Source organism: Microcebus murinus, chromosome 16 (assembly GCF_040939455.1).
Source record: "Microcebus murinus isolate Inina chromosome 16, M.murinus_Inina_mat1.0, whole genome shotgun sequence".
NCBI classification, from domain to species: Eukaryota; Metazoa; Chordata; class Mammalia; order Primates; family Cheirogaleidae; genus Microcebus; species Microcebus murinus.
In genome coordinates this window covers 64054348-64074174 of record NC_134119.1, presented here as the reverse complement: position 1 = coordinate 64074174, position 19827 = coordinate 64054348, and the positions used below count along the sequence as shown (strand labels likewise).

At 50.7% G+C, this 19827-nt stretch overlaps 3 protein-coding genes across 4 annotated transcripts in view; 1 reads left to right on the top strand and 2 right to left on the bottom strand.

Annotated features, from left to right (window-relative positions):
* The window catches only part of BCAM (basal cell adhesion molecule (Lutheran blood group)), a 366430-nt gene that overhangs the window by 146899 nt on the left and 199704 nt on the right, over positions 1–19827 (bottom strand). The gene's annotated exons all lie outside the window — the stretch shown is intronic.
* IGSF23 (immunoglobulin superfamily member 23) lies at positions 986–15593 on the bottom strand. The gene is made up of 5 exons (XM_012761346.3): positions 15487–15593; positions 10835–11176; positions 4602–4871; positions 2839–2992; positions 986–2384 (listed from the first exon to the last, which is right to left on the bottom strand). Exons 1-4 carry the CDS (start codon positions 15548–15550, stop codon positions 2841–2843), a joined length of 828 nt encoding a protein of 275 aa, XP_012616800.2. The 5' UTR covers positions 15551–15593; the 3' UTR covers positions 986–2384; positions 2839–2840.
* Positions 15549–19827, top strand: part of CEACAM20 (CEA cell adhesion molecule 20) — a 28347-nt gene continuing 24068 nt past the window's right edge. Inside the window, exons 1-2 of the mRNA XM_075993448.1 lie at positions 15549–15600; positions 19292–19342. Of these exons, the coding sequence (XP_075849563.1) occupies positions 15549–15600; positions 19292–19342 (103 nt within the window). The remainder of the gene's footprint in view (positions 15601–19291; positions 19343–19827) is intronic.

Below are 19827 nucleotides of genomic sequence, written 5' to 3'. Positions count from 1 at the left end.
TAGTAGAGACGGGGTCTCGCTCAGGCTGGTTTTGAACTCCTGACCTTGAGCAATCCACCCGCCTCGGCCTCCCAGAGTGCTAGGATTACAGGCGTGAGCCACCGCGCCCGGCCTCTTTTCTTTTTTTTTTGCATTGAGAATCACAACAATTCTCAGCTGCGGGCTCGGTCAGAGGATGGCTGGATGCTGGCTGGTGGCTGAGGTGGTGGCTGCCCTGTGACCTCTTGAGACTCAGCCAGGCTCTGAGCTGCAGAAACCAGCTACCTCTCTGTCACCACCCAGGCAGGAAATGACTAACCTCTTCGACAGTCCAGGGCTGTGGGATGGGGGTGGGGCGTGGGAAGACACTTGGGCTGGGAAAGGAGCTAGAGAGGTGTCAGGAGCTTCTGAACAAGTCTAGACCCTTCAACAGACCAGGGCAAGCCCCTCCAGAATGGCGAGAATCAAGAATCAGCATTCCACACATAAAGGTGCTGTCGGATTTATTTATCTTAACAATTAGGATTTGGAGCTATGCTGTCTAATACAATAGCCACTAGCCACAGGTGGCTATATAAAATTAAAATTAATTAAAAGTAAATAAAATTAAAAAATTCAAGCTGGGCATGGTGGCTCAGGCCTGGAATCCCAGCACTTTGGTGTCCCGGCCCGCGGGACCTTCTGTTACTCGAGGGGGGCCGTGCCTGAAAGAGATGGGCGAGAGAAAGGAGCGAGACCAAGCAAAGGGTTGTCAAGGTCTGCTTTACTTGGATTTTTAGTAGGTTTTATATACAGAAACAAGGAAGTAGAAACAGAAAAATAGAGTGGGGGGATGATGAGGCTTGCGTGTGGGCCAATCAGCCCCAATCAGCCCCAATCAGCATCCCAATGGCACCGGAAGCTGTTTGTGATGGATCACTCAACCCCAAACTGGCAGGGGGTCGGGAACAATTGCAGGTAGCATGCCCTGGAGCAAGCACGTCAAGGAATGCATTCTTCTCGTCAAGGAATGCATTCTTCTCGGAACTATAGCTGGGGGGCTGGGTGCTATTTTCGTCTTAGGCTATTTTCCCTGCGTAGGACAAGTCAGGACAAGTCGTTGGAATGTGGAGGGTCTTAGTGTCCAACACTTTGGGAAGCTGAGGTGGGAGGATCACTTGAGGCCAGGAGTTCAAGACCAGCCGGGCAACATAGTGAGACCCCCACCTCTAAAAATAAAAAATAAATAAATAAAAGAAGATCTTAAAATCCAGTTGCTTAGTTTCACTATCCACATTCCAAGGGCTCAACTGCCACATGTCTTGGATGGTGTTGCATTGGACAGCGACATTGGACATGAGACGTTTCTGTCACCGCAGAGAGTCCTGTTGGATGGTGCCGGTCTGGACACGGGCTTTGCGATTGGGCAGACTTGAGTTGGCATCACGTTTGACTGTGTGATCTTGGGCAAGTCGCTTCCCCTCTCTGAACCTCACTTTTATCCTATGCACATGAGCACAGCGACATCTACGCGACACAGAGGAGGGGAGGGTGTTCTGGTTTCACGGAAGAAGCAACAGGGTCGTGGGGTGATTGGCAAGCAGATTTCAGAGCCAGGCAGCCCGGTTTGAACACCAGCTCCAGCACGTTCTATCTGTGTGACCCTGGGCAAGTCACTCACGTGCTCTCTGAGCCTCCCCTGCTTTGTCTGTGGAACTGGGGTGCATTCTCCTCTCCTCCGTGGGGACAAGGCACGTGGGACCACAGAAGGCGCACAGCCAGTGGCTGGCACGTGGAGAGCCTTCAACAGGCACGACCTGGACTCAGATCTGCCACCAGAGCTGCTATTAGTGCTAATCACACGCCGTGTCAGGTGGCTTTGCGTTCTTCACCCACACTCGTGTCCCCTGTGCCTGCCACCCGTCAGGGTCCTCCAGCAAATGGGGTGTCAAACTCAAGAAGCTCAAAACCAAACGGTTGATCTCATCCACAAACGTGCCACGGATTTCTGCGGGCCACCTCCCCAACTTCTCATGAAGACAGCCTCCGTCAGAAATCATTCAGAAACTTTTGCTTTTTGCAAAGGAGCAAAACTAAGCTGCGTGCGTAGAAGACATACTTTGGGGTCCGCCTGCTTGCAGGGCAGAGCCTCCCCCTTGTTTTCTGAGCTCTGAGGCCCCCTCCCCCAGACAGAGCTGGACCCCCAGGGCTCTCCTTGAATGACACGTCCCCCTGCCCTACTCCTGGCCACGGGGATGGGACCAAGGGTGGCACCAAGTGAGTCCATCAGACACTTTCTTCAGGCATTTCAGAAACAGGGCGAAGGGAGTCTAGTCGGGCTGTTCCCTGGAACAGAGGTGCTGAGGTCTTGGAAGCCATGGGCTGGAGTCTTTCTCCAGGTAGATGGAGAAGCGTTGAGTTCCCATCTGCAGAGACAGACACAGAGAGAGAAAAGCTATGAATTCCACGTTCAGGGAGAAGAGGAGGGCAAGGGCGGGAGGCTGGGGGCTGAGAGGCAGCCGCGCGTTCCTGCCTTTGGCGGCGGGTTGCAAAAGTGGGCGGAGTCTCCGTCTCAGCAAGGGGCGGAGTCATCGATTTCCTCACTTCCTGCAAGGCCGGCCACGTGACTCGCTTTGGCCAATAGAATGTGCAGAAAGTGATGCTGCCCATTCTGCGCTTGGGCCTTAAGGGGCCTCGTGGCTTCCGCTCCCACGTGGAGACCCGGCCTCCGCGTGGGGACAAGCTTGGGCCACCCTGCTGGCGGGGTGGAGGTGACACGGAGGGGAGGCCCTCGGGCTCTGATGGGGCTGTGGGATGGGTCTCTGTCTCCATGGAGAGCGAGCTCTGGGCCCCGCGGGGGGCGAGGGGCAGGGGAGGTACCTCTAGTGGCGGATGAGGAGTGAGCCCGCGGCCCCCATCAGGACCAGGCCTCCCAGAACTCCGGCCACGAGGAGGCCGACGGCAGGCGCCCCCGACAGCGCGAGAGTGGGGTCTGGCTCGATGGGCTCAGCGTCCGTGGGCTCCACGATGGCTTCTGGGGACCAAAGAGGGGCAAGATTGGAGGCATCGCCCTTCCTCCCTTCCTCTGCACCCCCACCTCTGGCCATTCCGCCTCCCGAGTTTGTCTCTTCAATCCATCCCTTCCTCCTGCCCTCCGGCCCTCCACCCCAGCCTCCCCCCATCCTCCTGCCCCAGTCTGGCCCACACACGTCTCCCACTGCACGGAAGCCAGAAGGGGTCAAAGCTCACACTTGACCCTGTTCCTCTCCTGCTCAGAACCCTGCTGTAGCTCCTCAGCACCCCGGGGCAGAAGCCAGCCCCTCACCTTGGCCTTCAGCCCCGGCCACCTGGCCAGCACTGCCCAGCATGGGCTGGGCACACAGTAGGTGCCTAACAACCATTTCCTGAACAGCTGACGAATGAGCAAAGGGGGTCTTGGAAGTGTCATCATTCTCAATGACTATATCAGGGTCACCAGGTGCTGTAAGATGTAAATATTTTTTTCTCCCAGTGAACCAACCCGACACCAAATCCTGAAGCTCCCCCTTGGACCCTGGCTAGGGAGATGAGGCGGTTTCAGCCAGCTCCCTAACCACTTCTCTGACCCCAACAACCAGCCGTTCTTGTTATGGCTGCCCGGGCCCCCACCCAGGCGACTGCAAATGCTAATTGTTCCAACATTAATGACAATAATGACAACCCTGGCCGGGTGCGGTGGCTCACGCCTGTAATCCTAGCACTCTGGGAGGCCGAGGCGGGCGGATTGCTCGAGGTCAGGAGTTCGAAACCAGCCTGAGCAAAAGCGAGACCCCGTCTCTACTATAAATAGAAAGAAATTAATTGGCCAACTAATATATATATATATAAAAATTAGCCGGGCATGGTGGCGCATGCCTGTAGTCCCAGCTACTCGGGAGGCTGAGGCAGAAGGATTACTTGAGCCCAGGAGTTTGAGGTTGCTGTGAGCTAGGCTGACGCCATGGCACTCACTCTAGCCTGGGCAACAAGCGAGACTCTGTCTCAAAAAAAAAATAATGACAACCCTAATTGTAACCATAGTACTAGCTCACACTTACTGAGCACACATCAGTGTTTGATAGCGAGAGGCATTACTATTTTAAGCTGTTCACCTGTTTATCTCATTGAATGCTCTTAACTGCACTTTGAGGTGGGCACTGTTATTTTCCCAGGGTTGTAGATGAGGAAATTGGGGCACAGAGAAGTTAAGGCACTAGCCCAAAGTCACACAGCCAGGAAGTGGTGGAGCCAGAATTGGGATTGCAAAGCCCGTGCTCTGAGCCACTCCTCGTGCTGTGATCTGCGTTTTTGGCAGGCACGTGCCGAGTCTCAGAGAGGCGAAGGGGCTTCCCGTGTTCACGCAGCCAGCAAAAGCTTGCAGCTAGGACCCAGGCCACCTGGTCTGAATCCTTGGCTGGGCTTTGCACGGTTCCCCTCTTTCAGCCGCAGCTTGTCACCTGAAAATAGGCTACGGATCCCCAACCCGCCAGGCGGATGGAAGAACGGAATGACATTTTGGCTATAAAAAGGGTCTGAGAGGGGCTTGTCGAGGGTGGCTCAGTAGAGTCAGGAAGGCTGCCGCAGGCCAGTGAGGGTGCAGGGGCCTCGTTGGGGGGGGGACTCACGTGGCAGCATGACAGTCACAGGCTGGGAGGACAGCTGCACCCCACTGCTGGTGGCCGTGCACACGTAGGTGCCCAGCTGCTCCTGGGACAACCGCCGGAGGAACAGCCTCTCCCCGGTCCCACAGAACTCCCCATTGAGGGTCCAGCTCAGCACAGGCTCAGGGGTCATTGTTGTCACCCACTCCAGGATCACCGAGTAGTTGAGGTCGCTCTCGATGATGCCCTGAATAGCTTGTGGGAATGTCCGCAGCGGCACTGACTTGAAGCTGTCTGCAAAGACAGGGAGCAAGGCCACGTGGGTGGGGGCCACTCAGAAACGCTGGGCATTTCTCCTGTCCCCAACAGAGCCATTCAAGCATCCTTTCGTTTGTTCAGTCTTTCACCAGGGAACGTGTCTGGAGAGCCCATTCTGTGCCCCGGGCTGTTCTAGACTGGGTGTAGCAGAACCGCCGGCCACCCACTCCAAGCCCTGACCCTTGCCACTTCCAACTGCCAGCACCTGCGTCCTGTTCCTGATGGCTGTTACCGGTTGCTAGTGTCCCTTTGCCAGGGAGGCAGCAGGCCAGGAGTGTGGGGAGCGAGCGCACACAGGCGCAGCCCCACGATGCCTTCCCTGCCTCACTCCCCCCGGCCCTCGTCAGTTCTCTGTGCCTTCCGGATAACCTGCCTTCCAGACAATTCTCGCCTCTGGCTCTGCTTCTGGGTGAACCAAATCTAGGACACTGGGTCTCAGCAGGGATTAGACAGAGGCAGTCTCTGCCCCGTGGAACTGACAATCGAGTGGAGAGACAGTCAACAAACAGATGAATGAATGTATAGTAGTGGTGGTGGTGACAGCTGGGAGGAAAGATACAAAGGGCTGCAGGGTTGGACTGGAGGTGGCGTAAGCCGGTTGCAGGAGAGATGGGCCAAGGAGGGCCTCTTTCAGGAGGTGACAAATGAGCAGAGTCCTGAAGGAGCCGTGTGGATTCCTGGAGAAAGAGTTTTCCAGGCAGAGGGAAGAGCAAGTGCAAAGGCGCCGAGATGCATGTGAGCCAAGGCGTGCACAGAGAGGAGGGAAAGGTGGAGAGGGGTGGGAGAAGAGGTCAGGGAGGCAACGAGGGCGGATCATGCAGGACCTCCTGGGCCAGGGGGAGGACTCTGACTCTGACTTTGAATGAGGTGGGAGCCGCTGAGCAGAGGGAGGATGGGAGCTGGCTAAGGTGTGGACAGGATCTCTCTGGCTCCCATGCGAGAAATTGACTTTAAGGGTGCAGGAGTGGACACTGGGAGCCCAGTGAGGAGGTGACCCAAGTGGCCTGTCATTCTCATTCCACATTTTTCAGGTGAAAGGCTCTGAGGGCCGGGGGTGACGAGGGCCAGGCCTCATGCTCAGAGAGAGGCACATCTGGGATTCGAACTCAGGCAGTGTGACATTGTACTGTGTCCTCAGAGCCTCCACTCAGAGCTGATTTTTTATTTCAGTGGAATGTGATACATGAAAAGAAATTTACCAGAAGCAGGGAGCTCCCCGAAGGCTTCCCGGAGGAGGAGGAGCCTTAGCTAAATGTTGAAGGAGGAGAAGGAGCCACCAGGTGTAGAAACAAGAACCCATGGGACAGCCACCTGGACTGGGCTGTTACCAGGAGCCAAACGCCATCCTAAGCTCATGTGTTAATTCAGGGCTGGTTGTACTCCAAGTGAGACCCACGCGTGGGTGGTGAAATCATTTAGTAGGTTGTGCTCGGCATTGAAAACACGAAAAGAAATATTACAGAAAACATCAGACTGTGTCGCTCATGGTAATAACTATGTTACTGTAATAACAGTTATACTTCCATGTATATTATTACTAGAAGCAACTGTGTTACTAGGGTAACAGTTACTACTCCAAGCACGATGGGCTCTGCGTTCCTTATGAAAGCCACTGGATTTACTCATTTAATCCTTACAACAATCCCTTGAAGTAATTAGCATCATTATTATCCCTATTTCCATGGGAAAATGAAGGCTCAAAGACATCAAGCCCCTCGAAACTAACAAGGCTACCATTTATTTACTCACTCCGTGGCAGGCACTGCTGTAGGCATTTGACATGATCGACTCGTGTACTCCTCACAATAACCCTATGAGATAGGTTCTGCTATGATCCCATTGCACAGATGAGGAAAACTGAGGCTCCAGGAAGGGAAGTCACTTTTGCAAGGACTCATGTGCGGCCTCAGTGACGGACGGTGCAGGATGCGAGGCAGGGCGTTCTGGCTCCGGAGCCGGCTGCCACGCTAGCGAGCACAAGTCCCTGCCACGTCCCTCTTCGGAAAGGACACTCGGGCTGAGAATGGCACGGGCAACGGTGTGCGTGTGGGGGGAGGCCTTTAGAAGAGGAATCAGCCTTCAAATCACAGAAATACAGACTGGCGGACCCCAGCAGGCCTTAGCATCTCTGGGGAAAGTCAGCGCAGAAGCGGGGTTCCAAGTGGGGGCGCCCTGCCTTTGCACTCTACCACCGAGACGTTGCCGGGCTAGAGAGGCCGCGCGGAAGGACAGAGGCTCCAGGATCATAGAGAGTTTTGCAAAATCCCAGCTCAGTCCTTGGCTCACCCTATGCCCACAGGCCGCTGACGTCACCTCTCTGAGCCTCAGTTCCCCCACCTGTGCAACGGGGCTGGTGCTCAGAGCATCTGTGTTCTCAGGTTGCTGGGAAATGATCCAGTGTCTGGTACATAGAGAATGTGCAGTGAATTGACGCCTGTTGTTTACTCTGATTGGCCCCTCTGCAGGAACACTTTCCCCCCAGCTTTTCACCTGGCAAACTCCTACTCATCCTACAAGTCCCAACTCAGATGTCCCTTCCTCCAGGAAGATCCACCTGGCTCTCCAGGCTGGTCAGACATCCTTTATTCCCATATTGCCCTGGCTGACACCCCAGCATCAACCAGAACACAGAAGGCTAAGGAAGTGTTTGATGCACACATAACACAATCTTTTGGGAAAAAATCGTGTTGAATGGAAGGCCTACTGTCACCAGCTCTGCCCTAATACCCCGGTTCTTGTCTCCCTGCTACAAAGAATGACAGCGGTCTACAAAGCAAGAGTAGAAAAAGGACTTTATGGTAAGCTGAAAGGAAGCAAAAGTGCAGGAAAGGACACTCCACGTGGCGGGAGTGGGCAGTGGACCTTTGTCTGCAGGGACTCTGGCCCCGAGATCTCTTTTGCCATTTTCTCCTAGGGAGGCAGGGCCAAGCTGTTCAGTTTCCCAGGGAGGGTTTGTGTCTGCCCTACCTGTCTCGGAGGCGGTGCACTTTGGCTCTCTGCCTTTCTGTACTCAGCAGGCTGAAAACTCCCATGAAAAGTTCCTTTGTCTTTCTTATGTCCTCCCCTCTAACTAACCTGTCTGCTCTAACACTGCGTTCAGGCCTGCTCACCCGCAGCTCCACCTGTCCCCTTCTGCCGCACTGGCGTGCCTATGGCCTTGTCCGTTCTGCTCCCTGGACGCTGCTCTACTCTCAATGTCTCAAACTCGCCAGCATTGCTCTCACCCCTCCAGCCCTTGCCTGTGCTGTTCCCGCTGCCTGGAACACCCTTCCATACCATCTTTATGGGCTAACTTTTATTTTGCTTCGGGTATCATTTTAAATGGTACGTCTGCAGAGAAACTTTATTCAATCCTTTCTTCAAATTATTCCTTTAGTGTCTGCTAGACTGGGAATTCCAGGGTGGAAGAAATTAGCTTTTTATTGTGCACTGCTGAATTTCCCCCTTGTCTGGGAAGTTCCCCTCAGACCTTCTTGGGGGGCAGGGAGGTACCCTCTGGGTTCCCCTGACCCAGCGCTGAGCACTCTGGGTCATCACTAACTGGGGATGAGTCTGTCTCCCCTACTGGACCGTGAGTGCAAGGAGGTGAGGGCAAGGCTGGGGCTGTCTCAGTCACCGTTAGGTCCCCTGGATTGCCCAGCACCGGGCCAGGCACAAGGTAGGTGCTGATGTTTTGTTAAATAAATGGATAACAAAGTGTCCCTGCCCTGCTCAAGCCTTCCCTCAAAGCCTCATCCCTCCTAGCCCCTATCACTCTTCCTAGAGAATGGACACCCTTTGTATACCTGCCACACACCCATGGTGGAGCTGGGGACCCATATGGTGCATGCTGACCTGGCTGATTTAGCAGCCAAACACCTTGGGTTGGAAGAAACACTTGGCTAAGCCCCTGGGATTCGGGGGAGTGGCGAGACCCCAAGGGTATCCTTGAATATCAACCTGTGGCAGAAACTGCTGGATGGCTCCCAACATCTCTTCTTCCTCTCTTTCTTTAGTCACAACCCCCAACGTTTTAGCTAGACATATCATTGCCTGGGATACAGACTACATTTCCAGCATCTCTTGCAACTAAGTATGGACAAGTGACTAGCTTCCAGCCAACGGGATATGAGCAACCTTGATGTTGGCCTTTAAAAGGAAGTCATTTTTGTTCCCGTTCCCCTTTCTCTGGTTTATTGGGGGGAATGCAGATGTGATGGGAGCCACCCTAGTCCCATGGTGGGACTACACCCTAGTGATAAAGGAACAACTAGAAGCCTGGATCCCGGCACCATGGAGCCACCATATGGTCCCTCAACTGTTTATGCCAGACTATTATGTAAGAGAAATCAATCCTCATCTCATTTCAGACTCTGTTATTTTGGGTCTTTGATAGAGCATCAGAATCTGAATCCTAACTAATATGATCTCTCCTGACCTCGAGCGATCCTCCCGCCTCGGTCTCCCAGAGTGCTAGGGGCCACCACGCCCAGCCATAACTAATATGATCTCTGTTAAGGACTGTACTGAATCCCCAAAATTCATATGTTGAAGCCCTAAGCCCTGGGACCTCAGAATGTGACTGTACGTAGAGATAAGGTCTTTAAAGAGGTGATCAAATTAGAATGAAGCTGTTAGGGTGGGCCCCAATCCAATCTAACCGGTGTCCTCATACGAAAGGAAGGTTGGGCACACGGAGAGATGCCAGGGGTGTGCACACGCAGCAGAAATGTGAGGGCAGAACGAGAAGGTGGCCATCTGCACGTCAAGGACAGGTGCTTCAGAAGAAACTCAACCTGCCAACACTTTGGTCTTGGACCCCAGCCTCCAGAACTGTTAGGAAGTTAACTTCTGTCCTTTAAGCCACCCAGTCTGTGGCAGCCCAAGTAGTCTAAGATAGTCTATAAACTACCTTCTAAGGAGGATGGGACTGGTTACCCTCAGGGCTTTGTTTTTCTGGTTCAGGTATGAAAGTTCAAGTCCAGAGCTTGAAGGCTCATTAAAACATAAGTGAGGCCGGGCGCGGTGGCTCACGCCTGTAATCCTAGCTCTCTGGGAGGCCGAGGCGGGCGGATTGCTCGAGGTCGGGAGTTCGAAACCAGCCTGAGCAAGAGCGAGACCCCGTCTCTACTATAAAAATAGAAAGAAACTAATTGGCCAACTAATATATATAGAAAAAATTAGCCGGACATTGTGGCACATGCCTGTAGTCCCAGCTACTTGGGAGGCTGAGACAGAAGGATCGCTTGAGCCCAGGAGTTTGAGGTTGCTGTGAGCTAGGCTGACACCACGGCACTCACTCTAGCCTAGGCAAACAAAGCAAGACTCTGTCTCAAAAAAAAAAAAACAACAAAACAACATAAGTGAGGTTGAAGGCTGCTATGAGAGACCACTGCCTTTCCCAAGGCATGATAAACACGTGTCTCATGAACATCGGTGGGAAGGCATAGTCGACGACAAAAAATGGCGGCAACAGCTTATAACTCCTCCCCTTTAAGAGGCGGGGCCTAGTTCCCTCCTATAAAGGCTGGGCAGGGCATGTGACTTGCTTTGGCCAATAGAAGGCGGCAGAAATGATGACGTGCAAATTCTGAGCCTGGGCCCCAAGGGACCTTGCGGCTTCTGCTCTTGCTCTTCTTCCCTTGCTGGGTGAGCCTGCTGGAGAATGGCAGCCTTGGTGGCCCAGTCAGCCCCATCACCCCAGCCACCAGCCGGGCCACTGCCAGGTATATGAAACAGGCCATTCTGGACCAGCCGGCGCCCGGGCACCCCCCAGCTGACCACAAGAACCGTCCTGCAGTATTGTGAGTGAAATAAATGGTTGCTGTATTTTAAGTTTTGGGGTATCTTGTTGGGAAGCGATTGATTACTGGCGTGCAATATGTCCTGACGGGCCCTGCTGGGGTCCGGCGGGTCTGCTCTCTGAGCACTCAGTCCCTCCCACCATGGGCCCCACTCACTCCTGACATGGATCTGCTCCGTCGCACTCCTGCGTCCCCTGCTGGTTTCCAGCACCACCGTGTAGCTGCCCGAGTCCTGAGCCGTCACATTTCTGATGACCAGGCTGCCTTGGGTGTCCAGCATCTCCCGGCCAGTGTGAGCGGGTCCTGGGAGGCCCTCGGGGGAGAATATCATGGCTGCGGGCTGGGCTTCATGCCCTCGGAACCACGAAGTGGTGAGGACGTCATCCAGGCTACCGGGGACAGGCAGGTGGACACTGGCTCCTTCGGTCAAGGGATCCAATTGTGCGGAGAAGGGCAGCTCGGGGGAGGTAGAACAGGTGCAGGAGGCGAGCAGGGTGCCTTGGAGGCGGTGGGAAGGAGGAAGAGACAGCAGAGAGAGCAAATGAGACCAAAGGCAATATTCTGCCCCACAAGTCCAGTCACCCTTCCCAAGCAACTGAGTGTGTGCTTGGCGTATCAAGAGTTGATGATAACAACAATGATAATGATAAAAGCAGAGTCGAAAATAACAGAGCACATTCATCGATTGATTGAGCATCTACTGCAAGCTTGCCATGGTCTTTTTTTGTTTGTTTTGGAGACACGGTCTCACTTTGTTGCCCAGGCTGGGGTGTGGTGGCATGATCATAGCTCAGGCCCAGGCTGGTCTCGAATTCCTGGCCTCAAGCAATCCTCCCACCATGGCCTCCCAAAGTGCTGGGATTGTAGGTGTGAGCCACTGCACCTGGCCCCACCAGTGTTCTAAGTTCTGGACGTGTATCAACTCATTGATTCCTCACATCTAACCTGCTAATCACACATTTATATTATGCTGGTTGTTGCCAACAGCTGCTTCCCACTTCTGTGCTCTGTTGCCTGAAAGGCTGTCTTCTGTGAGCTGCATTGTTGGGGGTCCCTTGCCTTTTGCTGCTGGTTGGCTTCTGCCAGTGGGCATGTTGGTAGAAGACAGGAAGGTAGCAGGGGAGTGAGCTTAGTGATTAGACCTGAAGTTCCCTCCCCCATAGTCACCAAGGGTTGGCTGTGTCCTTCTAGCTCCTGCTGGGCAGCCCTCTCCATATGTTATTCTCTTCTGGTTCTGGAATCTGCTCGTCCTCTTACACCTTCTAATCTGGGGGAAGTAACAGCTCCCTGCAGTTGCTAGCCCCTGGATGCTGCATAATTCCATGTTGTTCTACCTATGTCCTGCCTATACCTCTGCAAACAGTCCCTGTCTTAAACTCTCCTCACTACTCCCTTAGAGTAGACCATCTGTTTCTTGCCTTAACCATTACTAATATGACTGTGATTCCCCATTTATAGATGAGGAAACTGAGGCTCAGAGAATTTAAGACATTTGTCCAGGCTGTCATAGGTGGCAAACAGCAGAACTGTGATCCACACCCAGGCAGTCAAAATTCTCAGCCACTAAACTGTACTGTTGAGTGTTCCCCCCATCCCCTGCCTTAGTTTCTCTCATTTGCTTTTATTAAAGTTTCATATTGTGATAGGGAACCAGCAGGCCCCATTTGATAAGATCCAAACCAAGGTCTCTGACAAAAGAGGATACAGTGGAGAAACAAGTAAAACCAAGATAGTAACTAAAGCAACCTCCACTTGCCTTTGTTGCTCATTATACTCTGGTTATAATGTATTTGCATGCTAAAAAAAACTCTTGCTAGCACCATGACAGTTTACAATCACCATGACAACTGCAAGTTACACTATATGGTATAAAAGGAGGAGGTACCCTGATTCCTGGAACTCTCTGCCCCTTCCCCAGAAAAGTCATGAATAATCCACCCCTTATTTAGCATATAATCAAGAGGCAGCCATAATTTAAGTCCACTAGCAATGTATGGGGGCTGCTCTGCCTGTGGAGTAGCCTGCTTGCCACATTTGTTTAATAAAATTTTGCTTCCCTTTCCAACTTGAAGCTTGCACTTGGATTCTTTCCTGCATGAAGCCAAGAACCCTCTTGGCCTTCAGGGTGAACCTCAGTTTTTGAGTCCACTTTCCTGTGTCAATATTGGTTGGAGCTTGGATTTGAACCCTTGGAGTTAGGGTCCACATCCCATTCCCTTACCCATTCCACTCTTCTGCCTCTCTCTGTAAGGATGTGGTAGGAACACACACCTTAGCCATGAAAGACTGAAAATTTTGACATAAAAGTGAAAAGAAATTCCTGCAAGGTTAAAACAAACCACTAACAAAGTCAAGAGAATAATGACATACTAGGGAAAATTATTTGTAACTGATATCACAAATAGCTCATTTCACTAATATATAAAGAGTTCCTGGAAATCAATAAGAAAAACGTCAGCAACCTAACAGAAAAATACACAAAGGATGTAAGAAGTTCATAGAAAAGAAAATGCAAATGTCCATTGATGAAGGGAAAATGCTCAGCTCTACTCATAGTAAGAGAAATGTAAATCAAAACAAGCCGAGGTAATACTTTTCACCTATCGGCAAAGATCCAAAAGTTTGATGACTAGTGTTAGTGACACGGAGGGCAACAGGAACTCTCACACTTTGCTGGTACAACCCCTGTCAAGGGCAATCTGGAAAGTCTTTCAAAATTGCAAATTCCCATATCCTTTGATCCTGTAATTAAATGTCAAGGACTGTATCCTATAGATACATTTTCACAGTACAAAATGACTGAGACATAGGGTTATTTACCACACTTTATTTACAATAGCAAAATACTAGAAATACCTAACTGTTTAGCAATAGTGAGCTGATTAAGTAAATTATGGTCCATTCACACGATGCAACAATACATCTATACAAAAGAATGTGCAAAAATTCATGAGTTCTGTGAACCGAGACAGGAAAAGTCACCAAGGTGAATGGTTAAGAAACAAATGCAAGCTGCAGAATAGTCTCAGGGGTCCTCTAACTTTTTAAACAGGGGGCCGGTTCACTGTCCCTCAGACTGCTGGAGAGTGCGCACTGTGGGCCCGGGACAAGTCAGCTGCTAAACAGGACAGGCAGTGGTGGCAAAAACACCCCGTGGGCCAGATAAATGTCCTAGATGGGTGGCATGTGGCCTGCGGGCTGTAGTTTGAGGACGCCTGGTCTAGATGGTATGCCACCAATTGTGTAAAAAGGGAGAAAAGACCATATATTTGCATTTGCATAAAGAAACTTTAGAAACCTATGCAAAAACAGTGGTTTTCTTTGTGTGTCTGTGTGGTGGGGGGGTTACATGGGAAACCGACTAGGTGCAACAGAACAAAGACTTCTGTCAAGGCCTTTTTATATACCTTTCAGATTTCAACCATGGCATTGTAAAGCACATTCTGAAATCAGCTAAAACTCGAATTAAAGAGATGTGAGGGCCAGGCACGGTGGCTCATGCCTGTAGTCCTAGCACTCTGGGAGGCTGAGGCAGGAGGATCGCTTGAGCCCAGGAGTTTGAGGTTGCTGTGTGCTAGGCTGATGCCAAGGGCACGGGCACTTCGACCTCCATCGCTGAGCTTGTTCTGGCCACCCTCCCTAGGCACTTGCTATTATCAAGGTAGCATTTTGTGTTTACAGAGTTGAAATTATATCATGTGTAACTTTTTTGCATTCTGCTTCGTTTTCTTCTGAACAATGTTTTGTAAACAACCCGCCATCCCTTCACCCCAATTGCAAACACTTTGTAAGCCACTTTCTAGAAGCTGATTGCTATTTATCCAGTGGCAAAGCCAATCCCCAAAGTAGACCTCTACCCCCAAACACCCAGCAACACACAGCAGGCCGTGTCTCTACCTCACAGCTAGAGCAGCCAAGTAGAAACTCTCCCACCTCATTATCTTTCCTTCTTCCCCTCTGCCCAGGGCCCTGAGTGGTCCCAGACTACAGGTCTGGAGGGAAGAAAGAGGGAAATAGGGAACAGGCCCACCTTGCCAGCCTGAGCTGGGTATTTAGCAAACCTTTGAACTCGGAGTTTGGGGTTTTAAAAATACACAGAACGGGACTTTTAAGACCTAGAAAAGGAGGCAAGTCATTTATACTCTGAGAGGTAGATGTGTGTGGTCTCTGGAAAGTGTGGTCTGGGTAGTCAGACCATCTGGCTTCAAATTTTCATTGTGCTACGTCTAAGCTGTGTGACTTGGGGAGGGCACACAACCTCTCTGAGCCTCAGTTTCCTGCTCGGTGAAAGGGGAATCATACAGCCCCTGCCTCATAGGGTTGTGTTAAGAGTTACATGTCACGACATGAAAGCACTTAGAACAGGCAGGCATCTGAACGTACTCAGGCACAATGACTTCCTTTCACGACTGCTGTTATGATTTTATTATTGTTATTTTTGTTTACTATTAGGTTGTGGGTAGCTAGGGTGAGACAGGGTGCTCTGGTAGAAAGGGGCTGAGCTGGAGTCTCGAATTCAGATTCTGCCCCTTGCCAGTCCTGCGACCTCGGCTAGGTGACCTCATCCCCTCTCTGCCCCTCACTTTCCTCCTTTGGAAACGGAGCCAGTAGCATCGCCTCTAAGTGCAGGGGTGTGTGGGGGAGGAGGGTGGTTCAAGAGCTCTCGAGGATTGGGTGCTTGGGCTGCATGGGTTTTAGGGGACCAGAGTCTGAACTCTGAGTGGGGGCAACTTTGATTCTGACAGAGACTCTTCCCTGGGGATACACCCTTCTTGTCCCCAACAAGCGGCACAGTCGCTCTCACGCACCTGTTAAAAGCACCGTCTTCCAGGCAGGGCTGTGGCGGGAGCCAGCGTCCAAAGGACACCCCATGTCGCGTTTTGTCCGGGAACCACGCACAGAAGGTGTCCTCCTTGTCAAGAGTGAGGTTTTACAGAGGGTGCACGCCTGGCCCCGCCCCCGGCCCCGCCCCACCTCTGTCGGCCCCGCCCCACCTCCGTCCGGCCACGCCCCCGTCCCGGGCTCCCACGCCTGGCCCCCAAGTCACCTCCAGGCCCCGTGGTGTGCGTGGGGAGCAGGATGGGACGGAGTTCCTGGAGACGGGGCTCTGAGGTTTTGCTCTTCTCCCCTCAACGCACAATCCCCGCAGGGAGAACAATGAGATGGAAGGAGGGGCAGAATTCCCCGGCCCTGTCATCCACATCAAAAGCAAGCAGTGACCAAAGGTCATCTGGTAGGAAGGGCCCGGCCTCCTGCCGGTCTCCTGGCTTCCCTCCCAGACTCTGTGACTATCAGGTCCATAATAACAGTGTGTGCTCTGAAGTCAGAGGGGACATGGACAAGAGTGTTCATAACAGTGCCTGGTACATAGTAGGTGCTCAGCGAATAACGGTAGCTATTAAATTATTATTCTTGTATCCAAGGAGTCCTGGAGGCACGTTCCGAATCTCTTTATCAGGACCTTGCTCAGACTATATCCTGAATTTTAGAATCTGGAAGGATAAGCCAGAAAAGCTCCTTTTTCACACCCTCCTTACTGTCCAGGCCCATTATTTCCTCCTCAAATTAATAATTCTATTGCTCAAACTATTAGCTGGTGTTTATTGAACACCAACTATATGCCAGGCACAGCACCAGCCCTATTAAAATTGTTGAACTGAATTCTCCCAGCAACCTCTAGGGGAAGGTATGACGCGGCTCATTTCCCAGGGGTGGACTCCCCTAACATCACAGTAACTTTCTGTCGGTTCTTGGAGGGAGCCACCCCAGGGCCTTTGCACTTGCTGTTCCCTCTTCTTATAGCCCTACACGAATCGTCTCAAGTCTGACTGTACCTCATTAGTCTGGCCTCAATTCACGTATCACCTCCTCAAAAGGGCCTTTCCTGAGGCCTCCTGCAACCCAAATCCAGCTCCTCGCCAGCAAGCCACACTGTTTTATTTGGTCTGGTTCATGGCTGTGTCCTTCCAGTGACTAGAACAGTGCTTGGCACTTTGTAGGTGCTCAACACACTTTTTAAAAAAATTTAGTGACTAGATGAATGAATGAGCAAGTGAGTGAAATGAGAGTGTTGGGATTTGAACTCCTGTCTGACTTGGAAGCTCCTGCTTTTTTTTTCTTCCAGAAGGGTCCAGGTTCCACCCAAGGCTCAAGGTCCACCTATGAGTCTCTAGTAACAGTCATCACCAGGTGACTTGATTATTTCTTTATTAGCATTTGCCAAACTGCCTCTTTAATGATTTTTCCGAATGCCTCGGCTGGGCTGATTAGCCAGGCCAGGAGACCATTGATAAGCAAATATTTGCAACATGTTTAATAACCGTCACGTGGATGAGGACTCTCAGGTTTCTGCTCAGCCAGCGTTGGCTCTCTTTCATTCAGGTAACAGCACCAGGGACTTCCTTCTAGAAATCAGTCTCCTCGTGGCTCCCGAGAGGCCAGGGCCCCAGGACTGGCGAATGAGAGCACTTCATCCCCTGACCACAATGACTGCTTAGGAACTGGGCACCCAGAGCAGGCCAGGCGGGAGCAATCCTAGGGCTTTTACTGAAGCTCTAGCAGGGGTCCTCAAACTACGGCCCGAGGGCCACATGCAGCCCACCGAGGACATTTATGTGGCCCGAGGGATGTTTTTGCCACCGCTGCCTGTCCTACTTAGCAGCCGACTCGTTCCAGGCCCACAGTGCGCATGTGTGGAATGTATGCCACACTCTCCAATGGCCCTCCAGTGATCTGAGGGACAGTGAACTGGCCCCCTGTTTAAAAAGTTTGAGGACCCCTGTTCTAGGCAAATAAAACATTTTCTTTCTTCTGGGTTTGCTGAGCTGAAGGGATCTAAGTGTGGAAGGGACAGGGGACATCTGGCGGGGGGGGGGGGGACAACTTTCTACAATGAATGGAGAGGCTGCCTAGAAGTGAGGGGAACACATAAGAAAGTGTAGCCAGCAGACAGAAAGGGAGATTTCTGATGACAACATTTCAACACCGAGATTCAGGATTTTGTGTTAGGCCAGTCTGTGTGGCGCCATTGTTTTCCTTGAGCCAGTGTGATTTGGGATTCTGGTACTTGCCTCCAAAATAACTCTGATTGAAAGGAAAGAGGGAAAACAGAGTTTTGAGAGGATCTGACTCCGAACCTAGCTGAGAAGGGAAACCTCCTGGGCCAGAGACCCCCGGGGGCGAAGGAGGAGAATGGAGCAAGTCAGTGTTGCTGAGAACTGCGGAACTCCGTCCTGATCTCTGCGCTGAGACATGGCCAGACTCAGGCAGGACTTCTGGTAGCATAAGGTCATGTTTTTAGGATGCCCCCAGCTCCCCATGAAAAGGCCCTGCCCTGAGAACTCTCAACTCTGCTGGACGAACTTACTGTTTGTTCTGTCAACATCTGGTGATAGACCCCTAATTTCCCTTTCTTAATATACAAACACACACACACACACACACACACACATCCACACACACACATCTCCTACAACTCAGGAATGTTTCTCAAGGACCCTAAGGATTGAACCTGTTGTGCCAGTCTCTGTGGGAAGCTGGAATTCTTAACTACGACAATTGTCAGCTAAAAGACACGGCTGGCTGAATACCATTGCCACCCACTGAACTTTTATGATTTTTACTTGGGTCCCCGTCCTCTCCTCCTCTCTCATTCTCCCTTTCGGACAGACAGACAGACACTTCTGCACAAATGGGAACAAAGCTCAGCTGTTTCATCACCGCCAGTAGTTACTGAATATAATCTTTTTCACAACTTTAATGAATGTCCCACTTTGTTTATCGTGAACGTTTCCCAAACTTCAATGTTTCTCACACCACGTTTGTAATTTCTTCCATATGCATACAACACACACTTTTCTTTACTCAATATTTTTCTTTAGGCCAGGCGTGGTGGCTCACGCCTATAATCCTAGCACTCTGGGAGGCCGAGGGAGGAGGATCACTTGGGCTTAGGAGTTCAAGACCAGCCTGAACATCAGTGAGACCTCGTCTCTATTAAAAATAGAAAAAATTAGCGAGGTATGGTGGTGTGTACCTGTAGTCCCAGCTACTCGGGAGGCTGAGGCAGGAGGATTGCCTGAGCCCAGGAGTTTGAGGTTGCTGTGAGCTAGGCTGACGCCACGGCACTCTAGTCCAGGCAACAGACAACAGAGCAAGACTCTATCTCAAAAAAAAAATTTTTTTTTCTTTAAATATCCTCATTTATTTTTTTTTTAAATCCTATTCCTCATTGATAAAGAAAATATCCTAGTTTCTTTAAATATCCTCATTTATTTAAATATCCTCAACTAAAATAAGCTCAAGTCAGTTTTTAAACAATAACATCCAGGAAATTATAATATATACCAATATGCTAATTACATTTAAATGCAGATAAAAGTAAAAAGATGATGAAAATAAAACATGTCTGTCTATGTATCGTGTGGAATTTTTTGGTGTGTCACCAAAAGACCACGGGCCCCACTTGGAGGAAATAGTCATGACAATTGCTAACATTTATGGAGAACTCGACCCTAACCCCTGCCCTGCTCTCTGCATAGATTAGATTTACATATATTCGTTTATATAACTTCACACTTTTTATCTTCTTTATTCCTTCAACAACCCCACGAGGCAGCTGCTGCTCTTCTCCTATTGCAAAGAAGAAAACTGAGGCACAGAGAGGTTAAGTATCTGTATACTTTTAGAAATTAACTTTATTGAGGAATAATTTACATTCATTAAAATATTACCAAGTTAAATGCATATTTTGACATATTTTGACCTTGGAATCTATATCTATAATCAAGATACAGAACATTTCAATTACCCAACAAGATTCCTTTGTGCCTCTTTGAAGTTAATTCTTGACCCCAGGCAAACACTGATTTGCTTTTTTTTTTTTTTTTTTTAAAAAAAAAAAAGATTTTTCTTTAGAGTACGTTTTGAGCTTGGGACTTTAAACCTATAAGCCTATGATTCTATAAATTTAAGATCCTCTAAACACAATCCGGACGACTTCAACTACTGAGTGTGGGAGAGGCAAGGACGAGTGACACAACCAAGCTTGTGCCTTTGGAAAGACATTTCCCCCAGCCATGTCCCTGCCTAGTGAGTTGGGAAACCTGAAGCCAGTGTAGGGCACTGTAGCCATGCCTCCGCCGTGCTGT